Source organism: Ictidomys tridecemlineatus, chromosome 1 (assembly GCF_052094955.1).
Source record: "Ictidomys tridecemlineatus isolate mIctTri1 chromosome 1, mIctTri1.hap1, whole genome shotgun sequence".
Classification (NCBI taxonomy): Eukaryota; Metazoa; Chordata; class Mammalia; order Rodentia; family Sciuridae; genus Ictidomys; species Ictidomys tridecemlineatus.
The window spans coordinates 85,836,717-85,862,638 of NC_135477.1; the positions used below are offsets into that span (position 1 = coordinate 85,836,717).

The following is a 25,922-nucleotide window of genomic DNA, read 5'->3' on the forward strand; positions in this document are numbered from 1 at the left end:
TCTTTGAAGACCAGTGTGTTTTGTAAGCCTTTGTTCTATCTTATAAAAGGAGGCCTAAGAATGAATGGAGGAAAGAGACAACTAGTAACAGGAAATGATATACTGTCTCTATCCTGCACAGCCCTGCACAGTAAGGTGTATATTGCTACAAGCCATGAATCATTGGTTGCCAGTTGCCACAGGAGCTGAGAGATTGGTAGTTAGAATGTTTCTGCAATTCAAGAAAATTCAAGAAAGTGTCATCCCTAGACCCTGCAGTCTTCTGGATAGTCAGCTCCATCATCTGTGCACACAGGGTCTCTGGATGCTGGTGGTTTGTGTCCACAAGCTCACCATTGTCTTTGACGATCTAGTGCTCCTGATCAGCTTCTACTGACTCAGCTGGGAGACTTGACCAGGTAGAAAATATAATGACTTTAGCTAAGAACATACTCTGCTGATAGGCTGAGTATGTTTTTATCACATGCTGCTATCTCACTGGAGACAGAAAAAAAAAATCCGTTTATGTTTCTAATATTCCTGCCTAGCCAACTGTGCAGCTTATGACGCCAACTAAAAGGATTAAAAAATAGAAAAAAGCATCTTGGAAATAATTGTACAGCTTCACAGATCATTAGCAAACCTGACTTCCCATTATGAACCCTGGAATTATAATGTGAGTTTTATTTCCATCCACCTTTTACTATCATTTAAAAGAAAAATTTATCCCCAATTCCCATACTTTTATTAAACTCATTTCTCTCTAGACCCCTAAGAATCAAAAGATCCAAGATAAAAGTATCCATGTAAAAACACAAACTATAAATTAATCAAATATATAGCCACTGAAAAAGAGGGTTCTTCATCAGGTAAGTTTTTAGAGGTATAGTAGCTGGACATTAGGTTATCTCCAGCTAACCTGCTGTAAGCCTGCTTCCTGATATTACCTCTAGAAATAGTTCCCTAGGATGGAGATTCACAAGTTGTACAATTTTAGCACTTGAACACGAAATTTACATTTAGCACTTATCAGAAGGCAAGCCAAGGTGTTTTCATTTCCCAAGTGTGAATGATGCAATAACAGGCAGGCTGGGCCCCTTGGAGCTGATCATTCTCTAATTCCCAACTACCACTAGGATGACAAGGTGAGGGCTGCCTTGTTTCTTCATCCAGTGGCCACTTCCGTAAGCAGTCGTTTCACACTTAAAAGATGCCCTCCAACCATACCCAGCAACAGTGGGCTATGTGCCTCAACCTGGTGACTTAAAGAGATCCATGCTTTCTGATGACTCTTCACAAAATCATGGTAGAACCACAAGGGTTCAGCCAGACATTAAAGACCCTTTGTGTCACTTTAGCTCTTGGACAAGGAAGTGATATTTCTTGTAATTCAGAGGAATAATAATGAGTGCTGAGTTTTAAGTTGCAAATTAACAAAGGATTATAAAAAGCCTATCTAACTGTGAAGGCAGCACATGCTTACATACATACATATTTTCAGTTCAGAATCTCCACAGAGGTGGGCACGTAGCTCAGTGATAGAGCACTTGCCTAGTATGTGCAAATCCCCCTGGTTCTATCGCCAGTACAGTGGGAGGTTGGGTGATCTTTCCAGGGCACTACTTGATACCTATCACCACAACACCTCAGTGCTCACCAGGTAGCTTAACTGGGAGTCAGCCCCACTGGCTAAGGGGCACTTTAATGCCTCGTTAGGAAAACAGATATTCTCCAGGGTTTCTTTTGGGAAGCTGACTTCAGAGACATTGATGATATCTAGGTATTTTTTCCTTGACTGCTCTAAGCAATTCTAGGTGATATGCAGGTTTTGCAGTAATTCACATGAAAAAACAAACAGAAGTTGACATTTTTAGGACTTTATAGCCAAGCAGATAATATCTGGAAAATTTACTGAAGCCATATAAAATATGCATGCCTTAGAATATTTGACAGGCTACAGTACTACTATTGTTTAATTACAAAACTTATTTTTTTATTATTATTCTAGGCATTGAACCCAAGGATGCTTTATCACTGAGCCACATCCCCAGCCCTTTTAATTTTTTTGAGACAGGGTCACACTAAGTTGCTTAGGGCCTAAGTTGCTGAGGCTGGCCTCAAACTTGTGTTCCTCCTGCCTCAGTCTTCTAAGTTGGAGAATATTTATATTTAAAAATTCCCCATACAATGGTTATTTCCCCAAGATTTTAGGAAGCACTTAAGGATGTCTTTATCTTCCTTTCTCATAGTTGACCTTTACATCAAACTCCTATTTTCCAATATTCATTAGCAATCTTCTGTTTCACGTATTATATACAATGGCTTTTCTTTGAGGAGAAATAAAATAAAAATCTGCTTATACATATGAATCACTTCAGATGGCGCATATGCCTTGTTGAAGAAGCTCGGCTTTCACGTTTGACTTTGAAGCATCCTAATCTCTGAAAAACTGGGCTGGAAAAAAAAAATCATCCCTGAGGACGGTTCCTTAGCAGATGTGTGAAGCAAGTTTTGTATTGCTTACTTACTTCTAGTCTAATGGTACCGTGAGGGACTGCTCCTACTCTCCAACTAGAGAACTGGCTGGGGTCTTTCAGTGGCCCTGGGGTCTTTGACTGAATACTGTGGTTGCCATAAGTTGAGATCATAAGGAAGTAAACTCAGCAATTCCAATTACAGGCAGACAGGATTCTGATTCTGATGAATCAGTCAATCACCAAGAAGTATAAGGGCCACCTTACCTCGAGCAGCAGCTGCAGTTTGGGTACTCTTGATAACAAATATGCTCAAGGGAGCCATGCAAATTGGCATGGAAATGGCTTCAAAGTATGCCTTTTGCATTTTCTGAAAAATTTGAAACTTGCTTAAGCTTTCTAATTATTGGAAATATTTCACAAACATAAAATGGAAAACCAAACAATCCAACCTTGGTTGCAAACTCATCACTCTTCAGGCCATTTTTTTGGAAATTTTAAAGGAGCAAATCAGTCATTATCTAATGAGGTGATGACATTAAGGTTCTGAACTTTAAAAGGCTTTAATTTTTTTCAAAAGTTACCCTCTGTCCCTCCTTTGCATCATATTTCTAAGAAAGTAATTGGTGGTGGTGGGGGCTGGAGTTGAGGCTCAGAGGTAGCACTCACCTGGCATATGCGAGGTGCTGGGTTCAATCCTCAGCACCATATTAAAAGCATGAATGAATAAAGTAGGGGAAGGGAATTGTGTCCAACTGCAAGAAGAAGGAGAAGGAGAAGAAGAAGAAGAAAGTAATTTGGGCAAATTATATTCCCAGAATAAACAGTGAAACAATTGATTCTATATTCACTTCGGCAAAATAAATCATGACATTTATAGCTATGACATAAAAAGAAGAAAAATAAACTTTAAAAATTGAGCAGGAAAACTTCCATACCTTAATAAGCCTAAAACCTGGTTACACAGGATCAAGTGGAAGATTTAAGGCAATGATCAGAAAGAAAGGCCCTTGTGTGCAACTTGCACTCTAAAACTATTTTTCCAAAATAGAAAGTTATTGAAAATGAAATATGTAGTCATTATAAAAACAAAATAAAATTTAGGCAACATCAAACATTTGTAAAAAATAAAAATCCTATCACCCAGAGATTTTTGCTCTTAATGCATACACTTTTTAAAATAAAAATGGCATATTACCTTTTACCATTTAACAATATTGTGGTAGCAATGACTGTGGACCTTTGTGATTATTAACAACAGCTACATAGTGTTTCACTCTATAGAAGTTATCAATTCACTTTGCCAACTCTCCCAATTTTGTCACACTATAAACAATGTTGTAATGAACATCTTTGTATACATGTATTCACTTCTCACATTATTTTCTTGGGACAAATTTCTTGAAGTGATTGCTATTTTATATGACAGATTTTTTTTAAATAAAAAGGCTTTGGATTCAAATTGCTAAGAAGATACATTATGCCAATTTACTATCCTAAGATAAAAAAGTAGAACACCTAGTTTCAAGTCTTCATTCCACTCACTGCTGAGTTCACACTGTTGGAAAAGGTGAAAAGGTTGATTGGGAAGGGTGCAAAGGCTAGACTGCAATACGCCAGCAACATGCTTGTATCAGTCAGGAATACTGTGTCTTACTGTGGGCCAGCTCCCCTTCAGCTGTTTCTAGCCCCTCCTCCCTTACTCACTTTCACCATAAAGGCTACTTTTCTCTGCCCCTTAGATCAGTCTGGTCAATAAGATGATGTAAGCAGAGAGTCTGGGAACTTGAGGAAAAGTTTTCTCTCTCTAGATAAAAAGGACAGACATACTGGAACTGCTCCTTTCCACAGCTGTGGACATAGTCTGGAGCTGTCACTGCCATACTCCAACTATGAGGGAAAGACCATGAGAATAATCTGTGCTGACTAATGACGGCAACAGAAAACCTACAGATTTTATGATATGAAAACCATCTGTTTCTGTTTAAACCATTCTTCTTTTTATCTTTTGTTATTTGAAGTTAAAAATATTTTGACAGAAAACTCTGCATGCCAAAGATTAACAATGATTTCCAAGTTATCACAAATGATCACTCAGAAGTAATCAGAAAGCAAATATGGAAAATATGTATATATATTTAAAAATAGGGACATGAAACTTTAGTACAAAAAGCCAAATATGCCTTTAAATGCACATTTGAGCAAGGAATAGGGAAAGGAACACAATGGAGGAGGGGCAGGGAGTGTGGCAGAGGATTACTTTATTTATCAAAACCCTATTTTCTTTTTCCTCTTGGGTACAGAGCCAAACCACACTTTCCATCTTTCCCTGTGTTGGTTGGAACCCCAAGATCAAGTTCTGGCTCATGGACTGTGAGCAGAACTAATGATTCCAAGCCTTGGCCTGGCCCACAAAAAAACTTCCATGTAATCTTTGCTCTTTCCTTCTCTGGCCAAATAGAGTTCTTGAGCAGAATCCAAAATGGAAGGAGCCTGGGTTCCCACATTACTATATAGAGCAGAGCTCATCCTTGAACCTACTCAGACTGTGATGTAGCAATATTGTATTGTGTTCAGCCCTTGAGACTTTTACAGCAGTTAGAATCCTATCATCCCATAAATGCGAGAGTGGAGATAAGGAGAAAAGAAAAAATAACAAAGAAAAACATGATGGATATTATGGTTTGGACCTGAAACATTCCCCAAGGTTTATGCCTTGAAAGATTGGTGCCCAAAGTAGTATTGTTCAGAGGTGAGACTTTTGGAAATGATTAGATCATGAGGGCTCTGACTTCCATAGAATGGGTTCATAGTTGATGCTACTGGGGGTTGTGGAAGCTTTAGGAGTGGGGCCTAGTTAGAGAAAGTAGGCCACTGGAAGTGAGCCCTAGAAGGGTAATATTCCTCCCTCTACTGTTCGCTCTTCTTGGCTACCACAAGGTGAGCAGCTTTCCTCTACCACATGCTTCCACCATGAGATTCTGCTACACTGCAGGCCCAAAGCAATGAAGCCTGCTGATGATAGACTGAAACTGTGCACCAAAATAAATTTTCCTTTGTTTTTCTTAGGTATTCTGTCATAGCAATAGAAAGCTAACTGACACAACAGAGTCATGGTATGAATGTTGAGAGTACTATTTGATCTTTCCATGGGTTTCCCAACTTGACCTAAATACCTAAAGTGCTCCTTTTTGGTGACAAGAGATTTGACAAAATTTTCAATATTTAGGATGAATTCTTTTTTATCATTTTCTTCTCCCATTTTTTTTTCCTAAATCTACTTTTTCTTTTCTTAAGGCCTCATGTTCTTGACTACCTCTTTAGAACATTATAATTTTTAAATTGTGTAGACTGTGTTCCTGAGCAGATACTGGTTTGGAGGAAAGTCATTGCTAAACAACATTAATTTAAACATATTTAGAAACACATTAAAAACAGTCCCTTGCTGAGCACAGTGGCTCACGCTTGTAATCCCAATGGCTGGGGGTAGTGGGAGGCTGAGGCAGGAGGACTGTAAGTTCAAAGCCAGCCTCAGTAACTTAATGAAGTCATAAGTAACTCAGTGAGACCCTGTCTCTAAATAAAATTTAAAAAGGGCCAGGGATGTGGCTCAGTGGTTAAGCGCTCCTGGATTAATTCCCCAGTACCAAAAAAATACAGTCCCTTGTTAGACAATTTCAACATTTTGGAGATATACTCCAAATGTAGTTTTCTATATGACCAATAAAAACTAAGTAATACTTCAATCTGTATACCTGCACAAATGGCTGCATAAAGTTCAAAACCAATTATTCATTTCTTGCTGGCTTGCATTGTCCTAACATCTATGACAAGCTATTACTACAAACAGGCATACAAAAACACAAAAACCGATTGATAAATTATATATTACATGTTTATTAAGGGTACAACTTTTATGTAAAATTTACATTTTATGAAAAAAATCAAAAATATTTACAAAATTTTGGAAGATAAATGTGCATTGTTCTAATTACAATCCAAAGTAGTAAATAACAATCCTTAAAAACTCACATTTGTTAGCATTCTGTGTTTACAAAATCTTGGTTAAAGAGGCAGCTACAAAGTTTATCACTATACATAAGCAAGAACCAGCTTGCTAGACATATTTCCCATCAAAAATCTGTGGGTTTTTTTACACTATTAGTGAATTTTTAAAAGAAAAAAAACATTAGTATAAACTCATATGGCTTCAAAATTGTAACCTGTACCCAATACAAATTTATGTATCAACACTTGGTATGAAAACTGTGGCAATTAAGAAAGTGCAGAAGTTTAACCATTTCACTAATTGTACATTTTAAAGGTAATACTTGATTAAAAACAAACATGGTGAGTATAATAGTGTCTGAATTCCAATAATGAAATATTAACTGCCTAATAAAAGTAGTTTGATTGCAAAGCAGACTTACAGTTAAAATTCCAGTAAAGGACTGTAATTGGCATTTAAAAGAGCACAATATAAGAGTTAGAAATCCTAATTTTGCTATTTAGTAAAGACTAAAATTTTAGCAAATTGTCTTATGTGTTGCTTTAGTCAAATCTAAATTTAGAATTGGGCTAACACTGGATATATAAAAATGCACATACTGTGTTACATACTGCTAAGGAGTAGAGTTTCTGCATATTTAGAATGTAGCAAGATGTTACATAAATGTCTAGTGATAGGGGTTTTATTTTCTGTAAAGCTTAATATTACAATTAGTGGTTTTATATAAATTATCATATATAACACAAGTTATCAATTCTTTGCAAAATGAATGACACTGTTTTTTGTCATTATAAATAAATTCCCATCTGTAAATTATGAAACTTTGTTTAAAATATTTCATGAATACAAAGTTAGGCTTTTTACTATTTAGTATGAATAGTTCATTTTAAGAGCTTAATCCAATCTATCGCTTCAAATAATTTACCTATATTTACCATGTAGGAATTAAATAATAAAAACACAAAAACTGGTAATTTTTCCAATTGTTCAAATGAAAACAAGTGATAGTACTTCTCCCTCTGGGGCCAAAAATAATCTTTAAAAAATGTGTTCTTCATACAATACTACAAATCTCATGTTCACAATATAATCAGTTTAAAAATGTGTAAATTTTCAGTGATAATAAACACGGTTGAGGGAAATGCTTAATTGAGAGTTAAAATACCAGTTTCCAATTTACCATCATAGTTTTTCAGAATTTATCTGTTTCACATACTTTTGATGAGGTTAATGTCAGATATCTGAAGGTAATTTTTTCCTCCTGTAAACATACTTTCTTAGGCTTATTTCTCTGTCTAGTGGCTACAGTGTATCACTAAGGTGAGCCAGGGTTCTGAAGTATAAATTATCCTTTAGTTGTTCTGAATTCTCTTCCCAAAGGAATGCCAAAGGTATTAACAAAAATTGCAAATATCCTATAAAAATTCATAACCACTGTAAGATTCTGAGTAAGAGATCTATTGTAAGGGGAAAAAAGTGAGGCACATTAATGAACACAAACTTAGGCACGTTTCTGGTTTTTGTTATTGTTTTAAAAGGCACACATTATGCAATCCATATAAAAATAAATTAAATCTACACCATTAATTCATCAAAACAATCACAAGTTCTATAAAGTTAATTGCAGAAGTAAATTTCTCTGCTGTCTTTTGCAAGCTTATTTTTAAAACACATTGCACTTGAGAAAATTTCAAAAATCATATAAAACACCATTTACACCTTATTAATATGTTTATGAGAATCAAATTATAGATTTTTTGCATACAGCTGGAACTCTGGTTTGATTACCTTATGGCACATAACTCAATTTAATTGAGTGATCTGAGTTATTAACATTATCTAAAACTTAGAATTCATGTTCTGTTCATATTCATTCAATATCAAACTTATGAAATTTCAAAGCTATCTTAGACTAAAAATTTACGGAAAGCTAAATTATTTTGTGCTTGCTCTCCTGAAATTTTAGGCCTGATATACACTATAACCCCCCCCTTTTAAACATAGACACTGAAGATAATTTAAAATTTTAGCCTATGAAAACTTCATTTTTACTGAGAATCGGAATAAATGTGTTTCCTGAATATTGCATATGATCGTTTACAGCGTACAAAATCATTTCAGTGCTATTTCTTTCAATGACTCACTTTGAAAGTGCGATTTAATGTTTGTAGTTAGCTCTCAAATATGTCTAAGTTTGAAAGAAATCATATAAGTTACAATAGTGTTTGGAAAGAACAGGTATAATGCAGAATGGCAGGTCTGTATTACTCCCTTAAGCCAACCACTTTCTCAGGTCCATCAACAATCTGCCAGGTATCGTCCTGGAAAACAACAAGAAATTATAGTTTCAAATATATTCAAAGGACATTTTTCATTGTGCTCACGGACACAGAACCCTATTTTCCATTTGCTATTTAGAATACATTAGAATCACATTTCCAAGGTTCAAGGAAACAATTTCCATGCCTTTAGATTATCAACTACTTAACAGCTGTTTAGTAGCTGTTAGAATACAAATGTTTCAGCTGGTTGAGGCAGCCCACACCTGTAATTTCAGTGGCTCAGAAGGTTAAGACAGGAGGATGGCAAGTTCAAAGCCAGTCTGAGCAAAAGTGAGACATTAAGCAACTCAGACTGTCTCTAAATAAAATACAAAATGGGACTGGGGATTTGGCTCAGTGGTTGAGTACCTCTGAGTTCAATCCCTGGTCCCCCCACCCAACCAAAAAAAAGAATATAAATGTTTCCCATGTACATTAAAAATTTCAACTTACCAGTGGCAAACCGCTTCTTTACTAAGGAAAGCCTATAGCCAGTGCCAACAAGTTCAATATCTACTCCTGAGAGTGTACTGCCCTCACTGAGGAATTGCACTGCAAGTGTTGTGGGTTTACTGGGTCCTTCTGAAAGATCAAATTTTGCCCTGAGGGACCCAGAACCTACAAAACAAACAAATAAATAAGAAAGAACAAACTTAAATGAGGTAAAATACATTGCACAACAAATTAAATCACACATAAACTAAACTATTATCAGTCCCATCAGTCCCGCTCTAAATTCATGAAATGTGTACAAGAAAAACAAACCATTATCTTGTTTCCAAATTAGATTATATTCAGTGAATCTGATTTTTTATAATCAATCCACCTTCTTTTTTAAATTTTTTTTAGTTGTAGGTGGATACAATATCTTTATTTTTATTTATTTATTTTTATGTGGTGCTGTAGGATTAAACCCAGGACTTCATAAGTGCAAGGCAAGTGCTCTACCACTGAGCTACAATCCCAGCCCTCCATCTTCTTAACAGTAATCTTCAGAGATGGTTATTATTGAGACTCCTAGGCTGGATCACACTGAAGTTAAGTCAAAAGGAAAGAAATAAGCAATTAAGAGCAGCAGAAAGGGAAATGCTAGTAGGGATATATATAGGCAGGATAAAGTAAAAAACAAAATTACTGTTGAGTAATGGGAACCAGAGAGGTAAAAAAGGAAAAGTAGCTATTGTTGGAAAGAATTGTTATCAACATTACTATTTTCTATTCACTCTTCTTTAAAGAAAAATTTTTACTTGTCTAACATCATGCCTGAGATTTTCAGAAATTCCTTTTGATATAACAATTTTTTTTCAACACACTCTCTAATCCTTGACAACACTAAACCAATAGTAATAACACATATGATAATTGCTGTAAAAGAGCTCCCAGAAGCTATAGGCACAAAAGCACATAGCTCTACATGAAGCTATTAACTTCTGGTAGTGGTGATGGTTACACAGGTACAGAGACAGGAGACCTGCAAGAGCCCAATGCATTTAAGAGAACTGCATCTAAAAAGTATAAAAAGAGTACTACATCTATAGTAGAATAGCTGGAAAATATGATACAAGTGTAGAGCAGTAGATTAGACTAGTTGTGAGGACTTTGGGAAATCACCCATGATAAGGAAGACAGGAATATCTCCGATTAGTGCCCTAGAAAGGAAGGGAAAAACAAGATTCAAAATAGGAAGACCAGCTGTAAGTCAACAAAATAGTTTAGGACCACAAGTGTCAAGAAACAGGGATTTGAACTAGGCCAAGGGAAAGGAAAGAACAATGCATCTGAAGGATATTTAGGAGTTGAAGTCAAGAGGTGAAAAAGGAGTAGGAATTCAGAAGAGTTCCCATGTTTCTGGTTAGGTAAAATAGACAAGACTTGCTAGGTATGATTCCCTGTACAGAAGTGTAACAGTAGAAAAAAATGTGGAACAAGATGTCACAACACTGGTCTATTCTATTGTGCCTGGTGGCACAGATCAGAGTGGAGATGAACTGCTGCAGAACTCTTAACAGTTGTCCAAGTCTTCCTTAAACTTTTATAACTTTTTTTTTAATTTGAGAGGTTTATTTAGGAAAGTAGATACATATTCAAGGGAAAATGGGAGTGATCTCAAAAGAGAGGGTAAAGCAAGAAATATACATGCACTCAAGGGAGAATGTGGGCTACCTACAGAGGGGAAGACAGCCAAACTTTTGCAATTCTTAAAAATTACAGTAGGAGCAAAGACCAGTCAATTTAAGAAACTTCTTAAACTTCAGAATTATTTCCTGTCCCTCTTCTGGGTACAGAGCCAGAAGAGAAAACATTTTTATTTTACAGTACAATCAGATTTATAAATTTTTCACAGAGACTTTTATACCTAAAAAACAGAAGGAAACTATTAAAATATGTGGTTAAAAATGCTTATTTTTGAGGGCTGGGGATGTGGCTCAAGTGGTAATGTGCTTACCTGGCATGCACGGGGCACTGGGTTCAATCCTCAGCACCCATAAAAATAAAATAAAGATGTTGTGTCCACCAAAAAACTAAATATTAAAAAGTTCTCTCTCTCCTTAAAAAAATGCTTATTTTTGAGTACAAATTCCTCTCTTGATAAGTATTTATGAGTTATTGTACAGTTGCGTTAAGTGGGGAGGAAAGACATCCTCCCTTCTTGCTAGATGATTGCAAGTCCTCAATGCAGGTAGGATGTCTAACTTACTTCCAGTTTAAACTAGGAATTTCAGTGTGGTTCCCTAAAGTCATATAACTAGGTTAAAAGTCAGTGTACCTGGATACCTGAAAACAGCCACCTTTAAGTACCAAATAGAAAAAAGGAACTGCAGATTAGCTTGGTATTTCATTCAAAGTGTACCTCTTTAGTAAGGGTCTGATTCTGCCTAACAGGTATAAAGGAAAAGACAATAAAGACATGCTCATGGTACTTTACACAAAAATATGTAGGAGAAAAATTACTGACATTATGCTCAAAATGTTCAAAAAGAAAAAGTTGAGCAAAATCCGAAAAAAAAGAGTAGAGGACAAAACTACCTTCTCAATAGGAAAAGTTATTGGAGGCTAATTAAACATTCCAAAAAAGGAAGAAGACTTCTCTTTTTATTAGAGAAAATTAAACTATCTAATATTAAACACCAGATTGTCCTGGGAATCACATGCTAATTTTAAGTTTAGTTAGGGGAGATCTTAGGAGTGACCAGCAAGAATAGACTTTTCCTTCCTACTGGAAACATGGGTACGGACTTGAAGGAGGCAAATAACAACTTTTAAAAATAATCTTCACAGAATTAAAGACTGCTGATGGTTAGTTCTAATAAGGAAAAACAACCAGGAAAGATTTTCTTATTAAGTTGGGGTGGGCAAGAGGTTTTAAAAAGTAAGAAGATTCTAAATGATTTCTAGGGGGCCAGAATGAACCAAATAATGTGTTCAATTAGTTTTAATTAGTTATTAGGTTACCTACCTGGGATAGACAGTTCTATTTTTTAAATTCATTTTATTAGGTGTTTTTTTCTTAATGTTATCATGTAAATATGAGAAGCATTTACATAATATTTATAAAGTTGTAACAAAACATGTTCATTTTCTTGCAGGGAAAGCTCCTTTAATCTAGAAAGGAAAAATCTGAATCATAGCTGGTCCAGTATATTTAAGGTGTTAACTTCCACCTAGTGGTCAGTTCTAGAACTGAAGGCATGCAATTCCAGGAGGCAACTTTCCATAAAAAATGCCTAAAAACCCCCAAATGGGGAAATAGCTCACTGGTGCAGCACCTGTCTAGCATGTAGCATGTTTGAGATCCTGGGTTTGATCCCTAGCACCACACATACACAAAAAGAAAACAAGAACAACAAAATCTATTTTCAGTTACACCACAAAAAAGCATGCATATACTTACCTCCATTTTCTGATTTTTCTGAAATACCAGACAATTTCCAAAAGGCTTTCATTTGTTCCGCATTCCTGTAACATGAATAAATATCATCAGGTTAAGTGTCTAATACATTAACTTATGCATACATGGGCACTTAATAAATAAAAGCACCTAAAGTATTTTTACTATTAATAACTACACTGCTAAGAAATATGTTTATGATGTAGCATAAATAAATGTTCTTTCTTAGTTAATGGAAATTTATCAGATTATAGAAGTTCTCTAGTTTCTACTGATAAAAGAAAACTGAATAGGTATATGTGGCTTGGTACCTTAAATAGGTACTCGGGAAAACACTGTTATTAAATGATGAAACAAATATAAAGAGTTGTTAGAGTCTATACTAATATTAACAGAGGAGAGGAAGGAGGTAGTTAGAGGACGGTAATATTACTGAACACTAACAGGTGTTCTTAGAGATATACCAAATGATATTTTTAACCCTGTAGAATAATTATCACTTTTTAAAAGAAGTTTAGCAATTAAAGGTAATCATTCAGTCGGATGGCATTTACAGCAAAACTGATTATTTTGGATTAAGGCTACTATATCTTGACTAGTAAAATTAACAGCATTTTTCATAGCATGATTTCTATGGAAAAACTGTACTAAATCTTTTGAAATCTGTAAGATAATTTTGAAAACTTGGGTTCTAAAAGTTGTGGGCTGCAATAGAAATTTAGCAGGAGTTCAGAAATATATTTAAATTACCACACTGCAGGGGGAAGGGACTGCATATTTGTGACTCCTCCATCCACTGGTACCACCACCTGTATGTTGGAAAGCACACTAGGTGCCACCATAGCTTCTGGATTATACTTATAATCCACTCTAAGATCTGTGGTACTGGCACTACATTTCCAGTATGTTGCAAGATTCAAAGGAGTGGACTGAATGCCATTTGACGATACCTTTAAAGAGAAAAAAATTGTCTTTGGCCTGAAGAGTAAATTAAGTCATTCAATACACAGATACTTGAACATAAGAATTTACAGAATCAAAACTATCTAATAAGAGTACTGATGCTAGTAACAGTAAAGGGTCACTCTCAGCATGTACACCTGGGATGACCAACGTCAAAACATCTGCAGTGCCTGTATATGGTGCATGTTCCCCTGGCTCTAACTGCTGAAAAATCTGATTTGACAGCTTAGAGACAATGCCCAGAAATCAGCATATTATCAGATAATTCTTATTTATTTGTGTAAAGTTTGAGAACTTTTCAATATTCAACATAGAATTATTTATGAATAATGAGAATTTAAATATAAAACAATAGAAAAAGGGGAGATTCACCAAACAGTTCCACAAGCCTGCAATCAATACTTCCAACTTAATATGGTTGACTTTAATCAATGACACACTTTCTTCCAATTCTTCAACTCTTTGCTCAAAGGGCTCCTTTTGAAGCCATTTAAAAAGCTATCCTGGATAAAGTTCAGTGGTAGAATGTTTGTCTAGCATATATAAGGCCCTGGGGTTCAATCCTCAGTAACACACACACACAGAAAAACTACACTGACCACCCTTTACAAATTTTCGTTCAAACTACACTTGTCAGGTGTGGTGGCGCACACCTGTAATCCCAGTGGCTAGGGAGGCTGAGTTAGGAGGATCTAGAGTTCAAAGCCAGCCTCAGCAACTTGGCAAGACCCTAAATACAATGACAAAATAGGGCTGAGAATGTGGCTCAGTGGTCGAGTGTCCCTGAATTCAGTCCCAGGTACTGCCTCCCCGGCCCCCACAAAAATTACCCTTTCAATCTTCCTTAACTTTTTTTCCCCTTTTCTCCATGTCATTATCTCTAAAAACAATATTATTTAATTATGTATACTGTCCTCCTGTCCTGCTCCTAGCAATTAGCACGCACTAAATAATAAAAAAATAATAACCCCCACCCCATCTCTCTGAGGATTGAACTCCAGGGCACTAAAACACACCAGCCTTTTTTATTTTTTGAGGTCTTACTAAATTGTTTAGGGCTTCACTAAATTACTGAGGCTGGCCTCAAACTTGCTTGCAATGCTCTGCCTCAGCCTCCCAAATTGCTGGGATTATAACAACATGCTACCACAGCCAGCTCATTCTATTTTTTTTTTTTTAATGTGGTGCTGAGGATTGAACCTACTCCCTCACCTGTGTTAGGCAAGCACTTTACCACTGAGCCATAACCCCAGCCCCATAACTCATTCTTTTTAATGGCTGTAAGAACTCATTTAATCAATTCTTTCCTTTGCTGATATATACTTAGATTGTTTCCAAACAATGCTACAATGAATGTTCTTTGTATCTTATCTTTGCCCGTTTACTATGATTTCTGAGAATAAATTTCTGGAAGTGGAATTGTTGAATTAAAGATTATATCTACCCAACAATCTGCTACAACTGCCTTCTCTGAGGTTCTATTTGTGTTCCCATTAACAAGTGGCCACACCCCTACATACTAGGTAGAGCATCTGTTGATGGGCATCTAGACTGCTTCCGTAACTTAGCTTCTGTGAAATGTACTGCAATAAACATAGGTATATGTATCTTTATGAAACATAGGCATCATGTATGTTTAAAATATGCTGACTTAATTCTTTAGGATAAACACCAAGGAGCGGGATAGCTGGGTCATATGGTAGATCTATTTTTAGCTTTCTTCCATTGTGGCTGTATTAATTTACATCCCTACTAACTGTGTATAAGGATTCCTCCCTGTACCACATCCCCTCATCTTCACCAGCAAGAAACTAAAATATTACTTCACTTTAGTGTTTGGAACATTTCTTGACCTAGTCTTCCAGGTCTTTTATTCTTCCAGAGAATTTGAAAATAATTATCAAGTCTCCAAACATAAACAAAGACATAATCTCTATGGGGTCTCTGATCAGAGTCACATTAAATTTAAACTTAATTTAAAAACAACTAAACTTTTTATATCGTGAATATTCCCTTAAATGAATAAATACTTTTCTACATATATGCAAGGCCAACAGACTGTTATGTTTCTTCCTATTTTTTATTGTATTTTTCTCTATTAGTTTTTCTGATTGAAAAAGTTATTAATTTTGATATTAATTTTTAAACTGGTCACTTTATTAAATTCCCCTAGATCACAATAGTTTCCTAATTGCTTCTCCTGAATTTTCTAGGAATGTATCACCTGAGAATAATAATTTTGGTTCCTCTTTTCCAATATTTATTACTGCTTATTTTATCCTCTTATCCAACTGTACTGGCTTAACACATTTAGAAAAATCTTCAATAACAATCTTGTTAGTATTAATAGGAATAATGAGTGTCTTTGCCATACCTCTCTTCAATTAATTATTTTAGTTTTGTTATTAAGACTAATGCTACTGGTCTTTTCAGGTTAAGTACAAATTTATGTATTTATATTTATTCAGTACTTTAAACAAATTCTATCAAATTGACTGTATCATCCACTCATTTATTAACAGATTTTCTAGTTTTGAAACATGCTTGCATTCCTGAAATGAACCTCATTTGGCTAAGATATATTTATTCATTTACTGATGTGCTAGACTCCATTTGCTAATGTTTTAATTTAGGGTTTCTTCAATGATGTAATACTCACCTGATACTTTAATACATCCACGTTATAATACGAAGCAGCTGGATTTTGCTCTGATAACTTCTTGAGGTAGATGGTAACAGCTTGCATGTTCATCCAAAAATCTTTTGTGTTGGAATCACACTGTGATGGATCACTACATGCATAAGAAACATTTTTGTTATTTTATTTGACTTATATTTTTCCTTTGCCTCTATGTAATAATTTGATAAGTAATTCTCTAAGACTAGTAGAAATGAACCCAAAGATGGGATGAGAGAAAACTCAGATTAGAGGATGAAGAAAGAACACAGGAGAAGGTTGCCTGAAAAATAAGATGGAATGAAACAAAAAGTTTTAAAAATAACTGTCACTAATTCAAAAACAAAATAAAACCACAGAGACTGTTTAATAATAGTAAATAATTTTGGTATTGTCCTCAAATTAAATATTAATTTCTTATAAACATTTCTTTCAAAGAAACTTCAACCTTCAAAACAAACATACACAAACCTGAACACAAGTTGTGAATTTGGAAGAATCTGCTCAAGTCTGCTGATATTTTTCACCCTGAAGCACAGCACAGCAGGAGAGGGATTGCTAGTGAAGACTTTAATAATTCCACTTGGAAATGATATAGTCACATCACCAGTGATCTTCACAATACATCTGAAATTGGGAACGTTGGTAAGTGCTAAAATAAGATACTTTAATTTCTAATTAAAGCATGTTTGGTTTAAAAAAATACATGTATGTGTATATACATGTGACAATGTGTACATATATATCTTTTATCATAATTATGGATGAATTATTTCTTCAATTTAATTATAAAAATGATTCTAGGAGAAACAGAACACTCATCTAGCATCATCTTTTCCTAGAATTAAACTTCAAACACAAATGTAAGCACACTAATAATGTTTCTTTACCATCCCCTGAACTACCTTAAGGGCACTACCTCCCTGGGAATACTACCCCTAGTTGTAGCTATGTTCCCCTCTTAGACCCATAAAGCACTGGACCTGATGGTGTTATTGGTACATGTCCCTCCTGCTCCTCGTTGCTCCTCCTTGCCCTCTATTTCTTCTTTCTTTGAAACTTGTGCATCAGACTATAGCACTCACTACCCCTTTCCCTTTCAAGTTGTATTCCATACTCCCTCCCTTTCATGCCCTGAAAATCTGAGCTTCTGGCTCACTGTCAATCTTGTCTCATAAATTTAATGATTTCAGTATCCACCTAGATGGTGCTTTCAATATTTTTTGTCACCAAGTTCTTCAGTCCTTTACTTCCAATGATCCTTTTAGCCTACTTCAGCCATGCACAGCCCCTCCAAAATCTCAAATTCACACTCCCCACTACCTACTTCCTACTTAGTATTTTTCAAACTCATTCTTACTAATACCACATCTTCAAAAATTCCCCAACCTCATTCAAACCTCCATAACCCACTATTCCTAAACCTTTTTCACTAATCTCCACTCACCCTTTATGTCTTCATTTCCTCCTATTTATGGAATTCTAGGTCCATCATAAGATACTCTTCTTTGCACAAACCCTCCCTTGTTCTTCTTTCACTGTGACTGCTTGGTCAAATAAAGAGTTTGGACTAAATCTAGCTCCTTATCCACATCTGTACAGCTGATGGTGACAACAGAAAAACATATCACCATCTAACCAAAACTCTTTAACTAGTACCCCTGGATGTTACCTGATAATTCTAAAACATGCCCTCATCTAGTCATTCTTGTCGTACTTTCTTTTCCCCCCTAAATTGTAACATCCCCTTTCCCTCTACTCTCAGCTGATGACTTTGCTTTTAATTTTACTGAAGAAATAAATCAGAAAAGAACTTCCTCAAACATTCACTAGTAAACTCCTAATCTATCTGTATCTTATGCCTTCTCTCCTTTTTCAACAGATTTCTGCACCTAAGATTAATTACACTGACTGACTGGAACTTATCAACTTTTACATACCAAAGGATCTCACTCTCACTGCATTGTCTATTCTCTTTTCTCCACAAATACGGGGTTTTTCTCATTTGTATACAGACATGCTGGGATATCTATATTTAAAGTTTATATACAGATATATAAACTTTATGTAGAGTATATATATAAACTTTAAATAAATGTTTATATAAAGATTATTTATATAAACTTTAAATAAACTAACAAAAACTAAAATAAATAAAACCCTCCTCTGATTCAGCTACTTTGCTCCTGCCATCATTCCACTTCTCTGCTTCCCCTTAGAGCAAAACATCCAAATAATTATCTATATTTTTTTCTTTCCAAATAGAGTTTAAATCTGCATCATCTCCTGCTCCAACACTCTCCTGCAAACAGGCTTAATTCCACTGCACCACTAAAACTGCTCCTGCAAAAGCCACCAATGACCTTTACACTGCTAATAGCCAAATTATGACCTGCTGACAGCATCACATGTAGCTACACATCTTTCTTCAAGAAATGATTATTCATTTAGTATCTTCATCACTGTAATGGTTCTCTCCTCTTTTCTCTTGCTGCTTGCTGTCTAAATTCCTTTGCTAGATCATTCTTGTCTTAACTGTTTTCAATCCTGTAGGAGATCAGGACTTAGTTCTCCAATCACTTTTCTATCCATTCCTTTAAGGTGCCTGGCTAAGTAGTATAACAAGCACTTCAAAATTAGCATTCTACTACCTCAGCAAACCTTAAAAACTATTTTCAAAATATATTCAGAGTCTCATGTCTACTACCATCTTGTTTCTAACATCCTTGCTCAAGCCACCATCATTTCTCACCTGGACTTCTATAGTTAGCCTCCTAACTCATTCTCCCTCAATCTATTCTGGTTCCCTCCAGTTTATTCGCTATAGAGCAGCTAGAATACTCCTTCAAAATGTTAATAGCAATTTCATCATTCTTCCATTCAAAACCTTCTTGGCTTCTCATCTCATTCAAAATGAATTCCAAATTCTCTATGATGGGCCTACAAGCCCAACCTGATTTGGTACTTCGCTGGTTGCATCTTCAACTACTCTCCCCCTTGTTTACTTCTACTTAGTGACATGGTTCTCTTTGCTATTTCCTGAGTATACCAAGCACGCTTTTACCCAGTCCCTTCCACTTGCTGTTTCCCTCTTCCTAGAATGGTATTCCTCCAGATATCTGCATGGCTTACTTCTATCTTTCAAATATCTGCTTAAATTAATCTCAGAAAGGTTTCCCCTGGTCAATAGATCTAAAATAGTACCCTTTCACTGCTATTCTCCACCCTCTTATCCAGGTTTATTTTTCTTCACAGTATATATCAACACCTAAACATATAGTTTTTCCTTGATAAATGATGCAAGCTCAGCAGAGAACATTGTTTTGTTTACTAAAGTATCCTTAGCATTTATCACAGTCATACACAAATGCTTAATTATGACTTTCTTAAAAGTAAGATGCTAAGCCAATTCTGCAAAAGTCTCATATGAAACATGCATTCTAGGTCTCTCTAGGAAATGCCATTCTTTCATCAAAGATACACCATCAGCCATACTAGTCAAACAGTAAATAAAATATGGTGAAGCCATCATTTATTACTGATTATAATGATTTTTAAATTTGAAAGGTAATACTGAAATTAGAAAGCAAAATGTAAATAAATCAACAAAAGACCCGAACCTACAAAAACTCCAAGAAAAACACTTAAAATTCAGCATAAACCCCATCCTGACCCCAAACACACAAACACAGGAGTATTTAAAAAATTAACCTGGTGGGATCTGCTCCTTTAAAATACGCATTTACAGACTCTGTAAGGGCGATTGCCACAGGTAAAGTGTCCTGATTTCCAAGGCTGACAGGGCTAGGACCCCGTGACACACCTAGAATACATAGAAAAACATTTGTTAAATCTTTCAGGAAGACACATATTAAAAACCAAGACAGTCAGATTCACAATGTTAGGTTGTCACAAGTGACCCTATAACTGATTTCAATGATGCCCCAAAGAGAAACCGAGTGGTTAAAAATATAGGATAAACAAATTGTAATGTGATACAAAGAAAAGAAGAAAGGAAATAAAGTTCCACTGTATGTATATATCACATTTTGCTATCTATTTATCTGTCAGTGGACAGCTAGATTGTTTCCATCTTTTGGCCACTGTAATGAGTGCTGCTATGAACATGAGAATAAAAAACTCTCTTTAGGATTCTGCTTTCAATTCTTTTGGGCATTTATTCAGAAGTGAAATTGCTGTATCATAAGGTAATTCTACATTTAATTTTTGAGAAATAGCCGTAGTGTTTTCCACAGCAGCTGTACCATTTTATATTCTTAATAGTGCTCAAGAGGTCTCAATTTTTCTCTATATCCTTGCCAACAAGCTAGACAGCAAGCTCTCTACCACTGAGCTATATCTCCAGTCCCATAACCTTTTTTTTAATTAAGGAAAATTACATAGTTGACCTTCCATATGAAGATTCTACATTTGTCGATTCAACCATGGATTGAAAATATTTGGGAAAAAATTGCCTAATGAAAACTTATTTTTTTCCTTATAATTATTCCTAAATAATACAGTATTTACACTGTATAATGTATTCTAAGTCATCTAAACATGATTTAAAGTATACAGGAGTGTATGTGCAAACATTATTGCATTTTATACAAGGGACTTGAACATCCATGGATTTTGTTATCTTAGGAAGTCCTAAAAACTAATTCCCTATGGATACTAAGGGCTCCCTATTTTAAATATGGAATTGATATTTCTCCTTGAGTAACTCACACAAATGGATATTTACACATAGTCAAGGGTAACATTAATGTCTGCTACTACTTTGACTATGAAAATCTAAAGAAACCTACAAAGGTTGGGGATGTAGCATAGTGGTAGAGTGCATGTCTAGCATACAAGAGGACCTAGGAAAAAAAAGAGGGATAGAAAAAGGGAGGAAGAAGGAGAGACAGGAAGACGAGGGACAGAGGGAAAGAGAAATCTTCAAAGTTAGTTATTGTTTCAATCCTCTAATTTGGGCAAATAATATGAAAATTCTTAAAATGGCTTCCCTGTAAACTGTCATGCTTGTTACTGAAATACTACCAAGTAAAGTTTTGGAAAGTCAGAAAAATACTCAAAAATCTACTTAACATTTGGCAGATCCAAGTTTTATCTTCTAATTTCGTTAACTTTTCAAATCCATATTGCATAAGCATACTTTCAAAAAATTAATTTACATATGAAATATTTATTAAAGTCCCTAGAAAAATCTCTAAATTTATACTATATTAATCTAAATAAAGAATTTTTAAGAAATGAAACATTCTTTGTATCCTTAATAAGAACATTTTTATTTCCAATTCTGGCTTAAGTTTGTAATATTTAGACAACTGCATGCTTTGAAAATCCAGAGAGCTTATAAATTTGAGGTAAAGGGCACATGGTATCTTCCTGTAACAATGGGTGCTTATGTGTAATTCCTTTCAACTTAGGAGTAAAAATCAGAGGCTCACTCCCATTATCTCCTACTTATGTTTTCCCAACTTCAACTATCCATGTTTTTCTTATAACAGCCTTTGCTCTAGTAGTTTAAGTATTATAATTTTTTAAGCTGATACATTCTTTGTGCTTCTTTTCTAATCATTTTTCCCCTAATTCTGACAGCTTTAGAATTCAGATTTAATGATACTTCTTTTTTTATTTTTGATACTTCTGAATGCTCAGGCAAGGAGAGAGAAATGAAAGAAAATGCAAAAATAGTTATCTTTGATAATTGCAGATTGATATCAATGGATCTTGTACAGTAGCTAGACACAATTAGCACAAATTTGAGATAGTTAATCTTAGTATTATTCTCAATTCCTGAGATATCATACACTGCTGGAAAAGGAAAAACTAGGTAACAAAGTGTTTTAGATACACTTTAGAATCATTAGTCAACACATATATTTGCTTCTGATACAATACCTGGTGATGTCTCACAGTGCTTTTCAATTTCAGAGAGTGTCCCAATCAAATTATCATCTTCTATCATATTTAAATAAAACAAAATATTGCAGGAAAACATTTTCAAGAAACAAGAAGAATCAAAACTTAAATCTAAACAGAGAGCTGAAAAAGCATCATGACAAAGAAGACTTCATAGATTTAGATTTAAAGACCTCTGTTGTTCAAAGGTGGCATATCCACCTGCCTTGCCTGAATCAACACTGTCGCCAACTTGGGGTTCTCCCGTTGCCAACACTAGCTGAAATCATAAATATGACTTATTCAATAAAAAATTAACCTGAAATCTCCTCAGAAATAGAAAATCTTCTAAATAATCTAGATAATGTGAAAGAACTAAAGCTTATTTTGGCTACCTAGACTACCTGCCTGATTTTTTTCTTTTTTCCTCCACATACAGATTTTATATGTAAACTTTTTTGTTTTAATTAAAATTTTATTTGTACATTTTAACTGTAAAGAAAAAAGAATTTTGGATCTGGGGTTGTGGCTCAGTGGGTTCAATTCTCAGGATCACATATAAATAAATAAAATAAAGATCCACTGACAACTAAAAAATATTTTAAAAAATAATAATGAATTTCATTGTGGTATATTCAAACATGCTTATAACATGTTTATCATTTCTACCCCACTATTACCCTGCTCTCTTTCATTCCCTTCCTTTTCTCTAGTAGTCTTCCTGTTACTTTCATGTTGTCTTTTTTCCTCACTAGATTCCACATATGAGGGAAAACAGGCAATAGTTGTATTTCAGAGGTTAGCTTATTTCACTTCAACATGATGCTCTCCAGTTCCATCCATTTTCCTGCAAATGTCATGATTTCATTCTTCTTTATGGGTGAATAATACTCCTTTGTGTATATGCATCACATTTTCTTTATCCATTTATTTACTGATGGGTACCTAGGCTGATTCCATAAGTTGGCTATTGTGAATTGTGCTGTGAAAAATATAGACATGTAGGCATGTCTATAGTTAGCTTTGATTCCTTTGGATATATACTTGGAGTTGGTTTAGCTGGGTTTTTATAGCTTCCAAATTTCTAGTAGGGTGTGAGTGTGTGTGTGTGTGTGTGTGTGTGTGTGTAGTTTTTAATAGAATCTGTGGGAAGCAAAATTAACAAGACCACATATACAAACAAAAATAAAAATGTTCATTAAACAAATAAAAAGACAAGCTTATTAGATATATTCAATTTACATGAATCTGAAAGATGGGAAAATGCTATATATGAAGGTATACAAGGTGGTCACATGTTTAGGCATTTAGAAATCAAAACATTTCATATTTCCTTCTAGCCTACATTACTTATGCTATATTTACAGTGGCCACACAGATAAGATACATTACTCTTAAGTAAATTTTGACAAATTAAACTGAATACAATTAAATCAGCTTAATTAAAACTGTCATTCTCAAACTTTAGCATTATAAAAATCATTTGGAAGGGCTGTAAAAAGTTTGGTACCCTCACTTCTAGATTGTCTGATTTTTAAAAGTCTGCATTTCTACTAAGTACGGAGGTACAAATGCTGCAGGTCCAACAACTACACTTTGAGCACTACTGAATTGGTGCTCATTTAGTGTACTTAAGGTATTGCTCTTGAAACACAATTGATGCATTTAAGTGGCTTTGCTTATTACATTCAGAAAAGAATCTGTAGGAAGAACTAAGTAATGACAGAAAAATTCTTGAGCAAAATATTCTAGAGCTAGTAAAACACTGGATTTGTTCAATGATGTTTAGGCTTATAGCTCATGTAATAGCTATTTTTAAATCTTTATGATTTAAATTCATATAAAAAATATAATTCATTGAAAGCCCAAAACCTTTTTCTTTCACTGAACCAATTGTTTTCAGAACACAATTATTATTTTTTGGAGGGATTACTGGGGCTCGAACCCAGTGGCACTTAACCACTGAGCTATATCTCCAGCCCTTTTTATTTTTTATTCTGAGATAGGGCCTTGCTAAATTGCTAAGGTTGGCTTTGATCTTATGATCCTCTTGCCTCAGCCTCCTGAGCCCCTGGGATTACAATTATGTGCCACCACGCCTAGCAGAACATAATTGTTTTTAAAACACAAACTTTCTTAAGAATGCATCTATGTATCTGGGGCACAGTGGTGCACACCAGCTACTTGGGAAGCTGAAGCAGAAGGATCACAAGTTCCAGGCCAGCTTGAGCAACATAGTTAGACCCTGTCTCAGAATAATAAATAAAGGGGTCTATGGATGTAGCTCACTGTTAAGTGTCCCTGGGTTCAATCACCAGTACCAAAACAAAAAACAAAAGAATGCAATTATTAGTTCATGGTTGAAAGCATACCATTAAATTTTGCCTTCAACTATTTATATTGACCAGCACTTTATACATCTGATTTTTTCTTAAAATTACTTGGGAGTAAATCCAGGGGAGCTCTGACACTAAGCTACATATCCGGTCCTTTTTATTTTTATTTTGAAATAGGGTTTTGCTAAATTGCTGGAGTTGGTCTTGAACCTGCCGTTCTCCTGCCTCCACCTCTGGAGTAGCTGGGATTACATGTACAGCTTGACTCATCCTTAATAGTGCTAGCCACAGTTAAAATTCTATACATAATAAAGACTGAAATACAAAAGGAAACATGAACAGTTTGACAATGTTAGGTATGTTTCCTAAAATATATTTCTATTATTAAATTCTTCAGTAGCCCATTAAAAATATATATGTATGTTATACATGTACATATAAAATAGTGTTCATCCTTCATATGCTAAATTTCATAATCAACAATGACCACTTACCTACTGTTGGAGTATTGGCAGCACTCAATGAAGTAGATGATGAGATAGAGGAAGAACTTTCTGCCCGGGCTAAAGGAGCAGCAGGAGGTGGGCTGGTATTGGAAGTTACAGGTGGACTGAATGGCCTGGGCTTAAAAACAAAAAGTTATTTATCAAAATGCTAAAACAATTCTTTCCTTGTCAGAGAAGATTTTTTAAGTATCAGATAATTTAAATATACCAAGCCGAATTTATTGTTTCTTATAATTCAAAATCAGAGATGCCATATGTCAAATCATTTTTAAGAATATACTGAAAGCTGAAGAGGCTGTTATTAAAATAATGCTATTAAAAATATCTTTGTGCATAAAATATCCTGTATGTCAAAAACTGTACTTAAGATTCTCAGAAGTCAGAATTACTAGTTTAAACAATATGAAGGCTCTTCATATATACTACCAAACTGCTTCCCAGAAAGGTTATTCACTTTACCCCACTATCCAATACATGTCAGATTATTTCTCCAGTACCCTTAGCAATGAATGGATGACTCAGAGAAGAAGGAAAAATAATAACTAAAATGACTTTTTAGTTAATTTTTATTGTTTGTTTTTGGAGACAAGGTCTTACTAAGTTTCCCTAACTGGTCTTGAACTTATGATCCTCCTGCCTCTGCTTTCTTGAATTGCAGGAATTATAGGTATACACCATCATGCTTGGCTTTCTAATTAACTTGGTAGGTAAAAACAGAATATGAATTTTCAGTTTTAAGAATAATGTGATGTGAACTTTGGTTTGTGTAAAGGGGAATCAGGGGAGGGGTGGGGATGGGAAGGATGGTAGAAAGAAACAGCCAGAGGAATGAGAAGTTGTGCTCCTTTTGTGTACTAT

At 34.9% G+C, this 25,922-nt stretch overlaps 1 protein-coding gene across 1 annotated transcript in view; it reads right to left on the reverse strand.

The window, feature by feature from the left end:
• Positions 1-6,330: 6,330 nt before the first annotated feature.
• The window catches only part of Fcho2 (FCH and mu domain containing endocytic adaptor 2), a 126,413-nt gene continuing 106,821 nt past the window's right edge, over positions 6,331-25,922 (reverse strand). Inside the window, exons 19-26 of the mRNA XM_078043740.1 lie at positions 25,053-25,182; positions 20,024-20,135; positions 16,784-16,939; positions 16,295-16,427; positions 13,423-13,622; positions 12,676-12,740; positions 9,237-9,401; positions 6,331-8,783 (exon numbers count right to left, since the gene is read on the reverse strand). Of these exons, the coding sequence (XP_077899866.1) occupies positions 8,761-8,783; positions 9,237-9,401; positions 12,676-12,740; positions 13,423-13,622; positions 16,295-16,427; positions 16,784-16,939; positions 20,024-20,135; positions 25,053-25,182 (984 nt within the window). The 3' untranslated portion in view covers positions 6,331-8,760. The remainder of the gene's footprint in view (positions 8,784-9,236; positions 9,402-12,675; positions 12,741-13,422; positions 13,623-16,294; positions 16,428-16,783; positions 16,940-20,023; positions 20,136-25,052; positions 25,183-25,922) is intronic.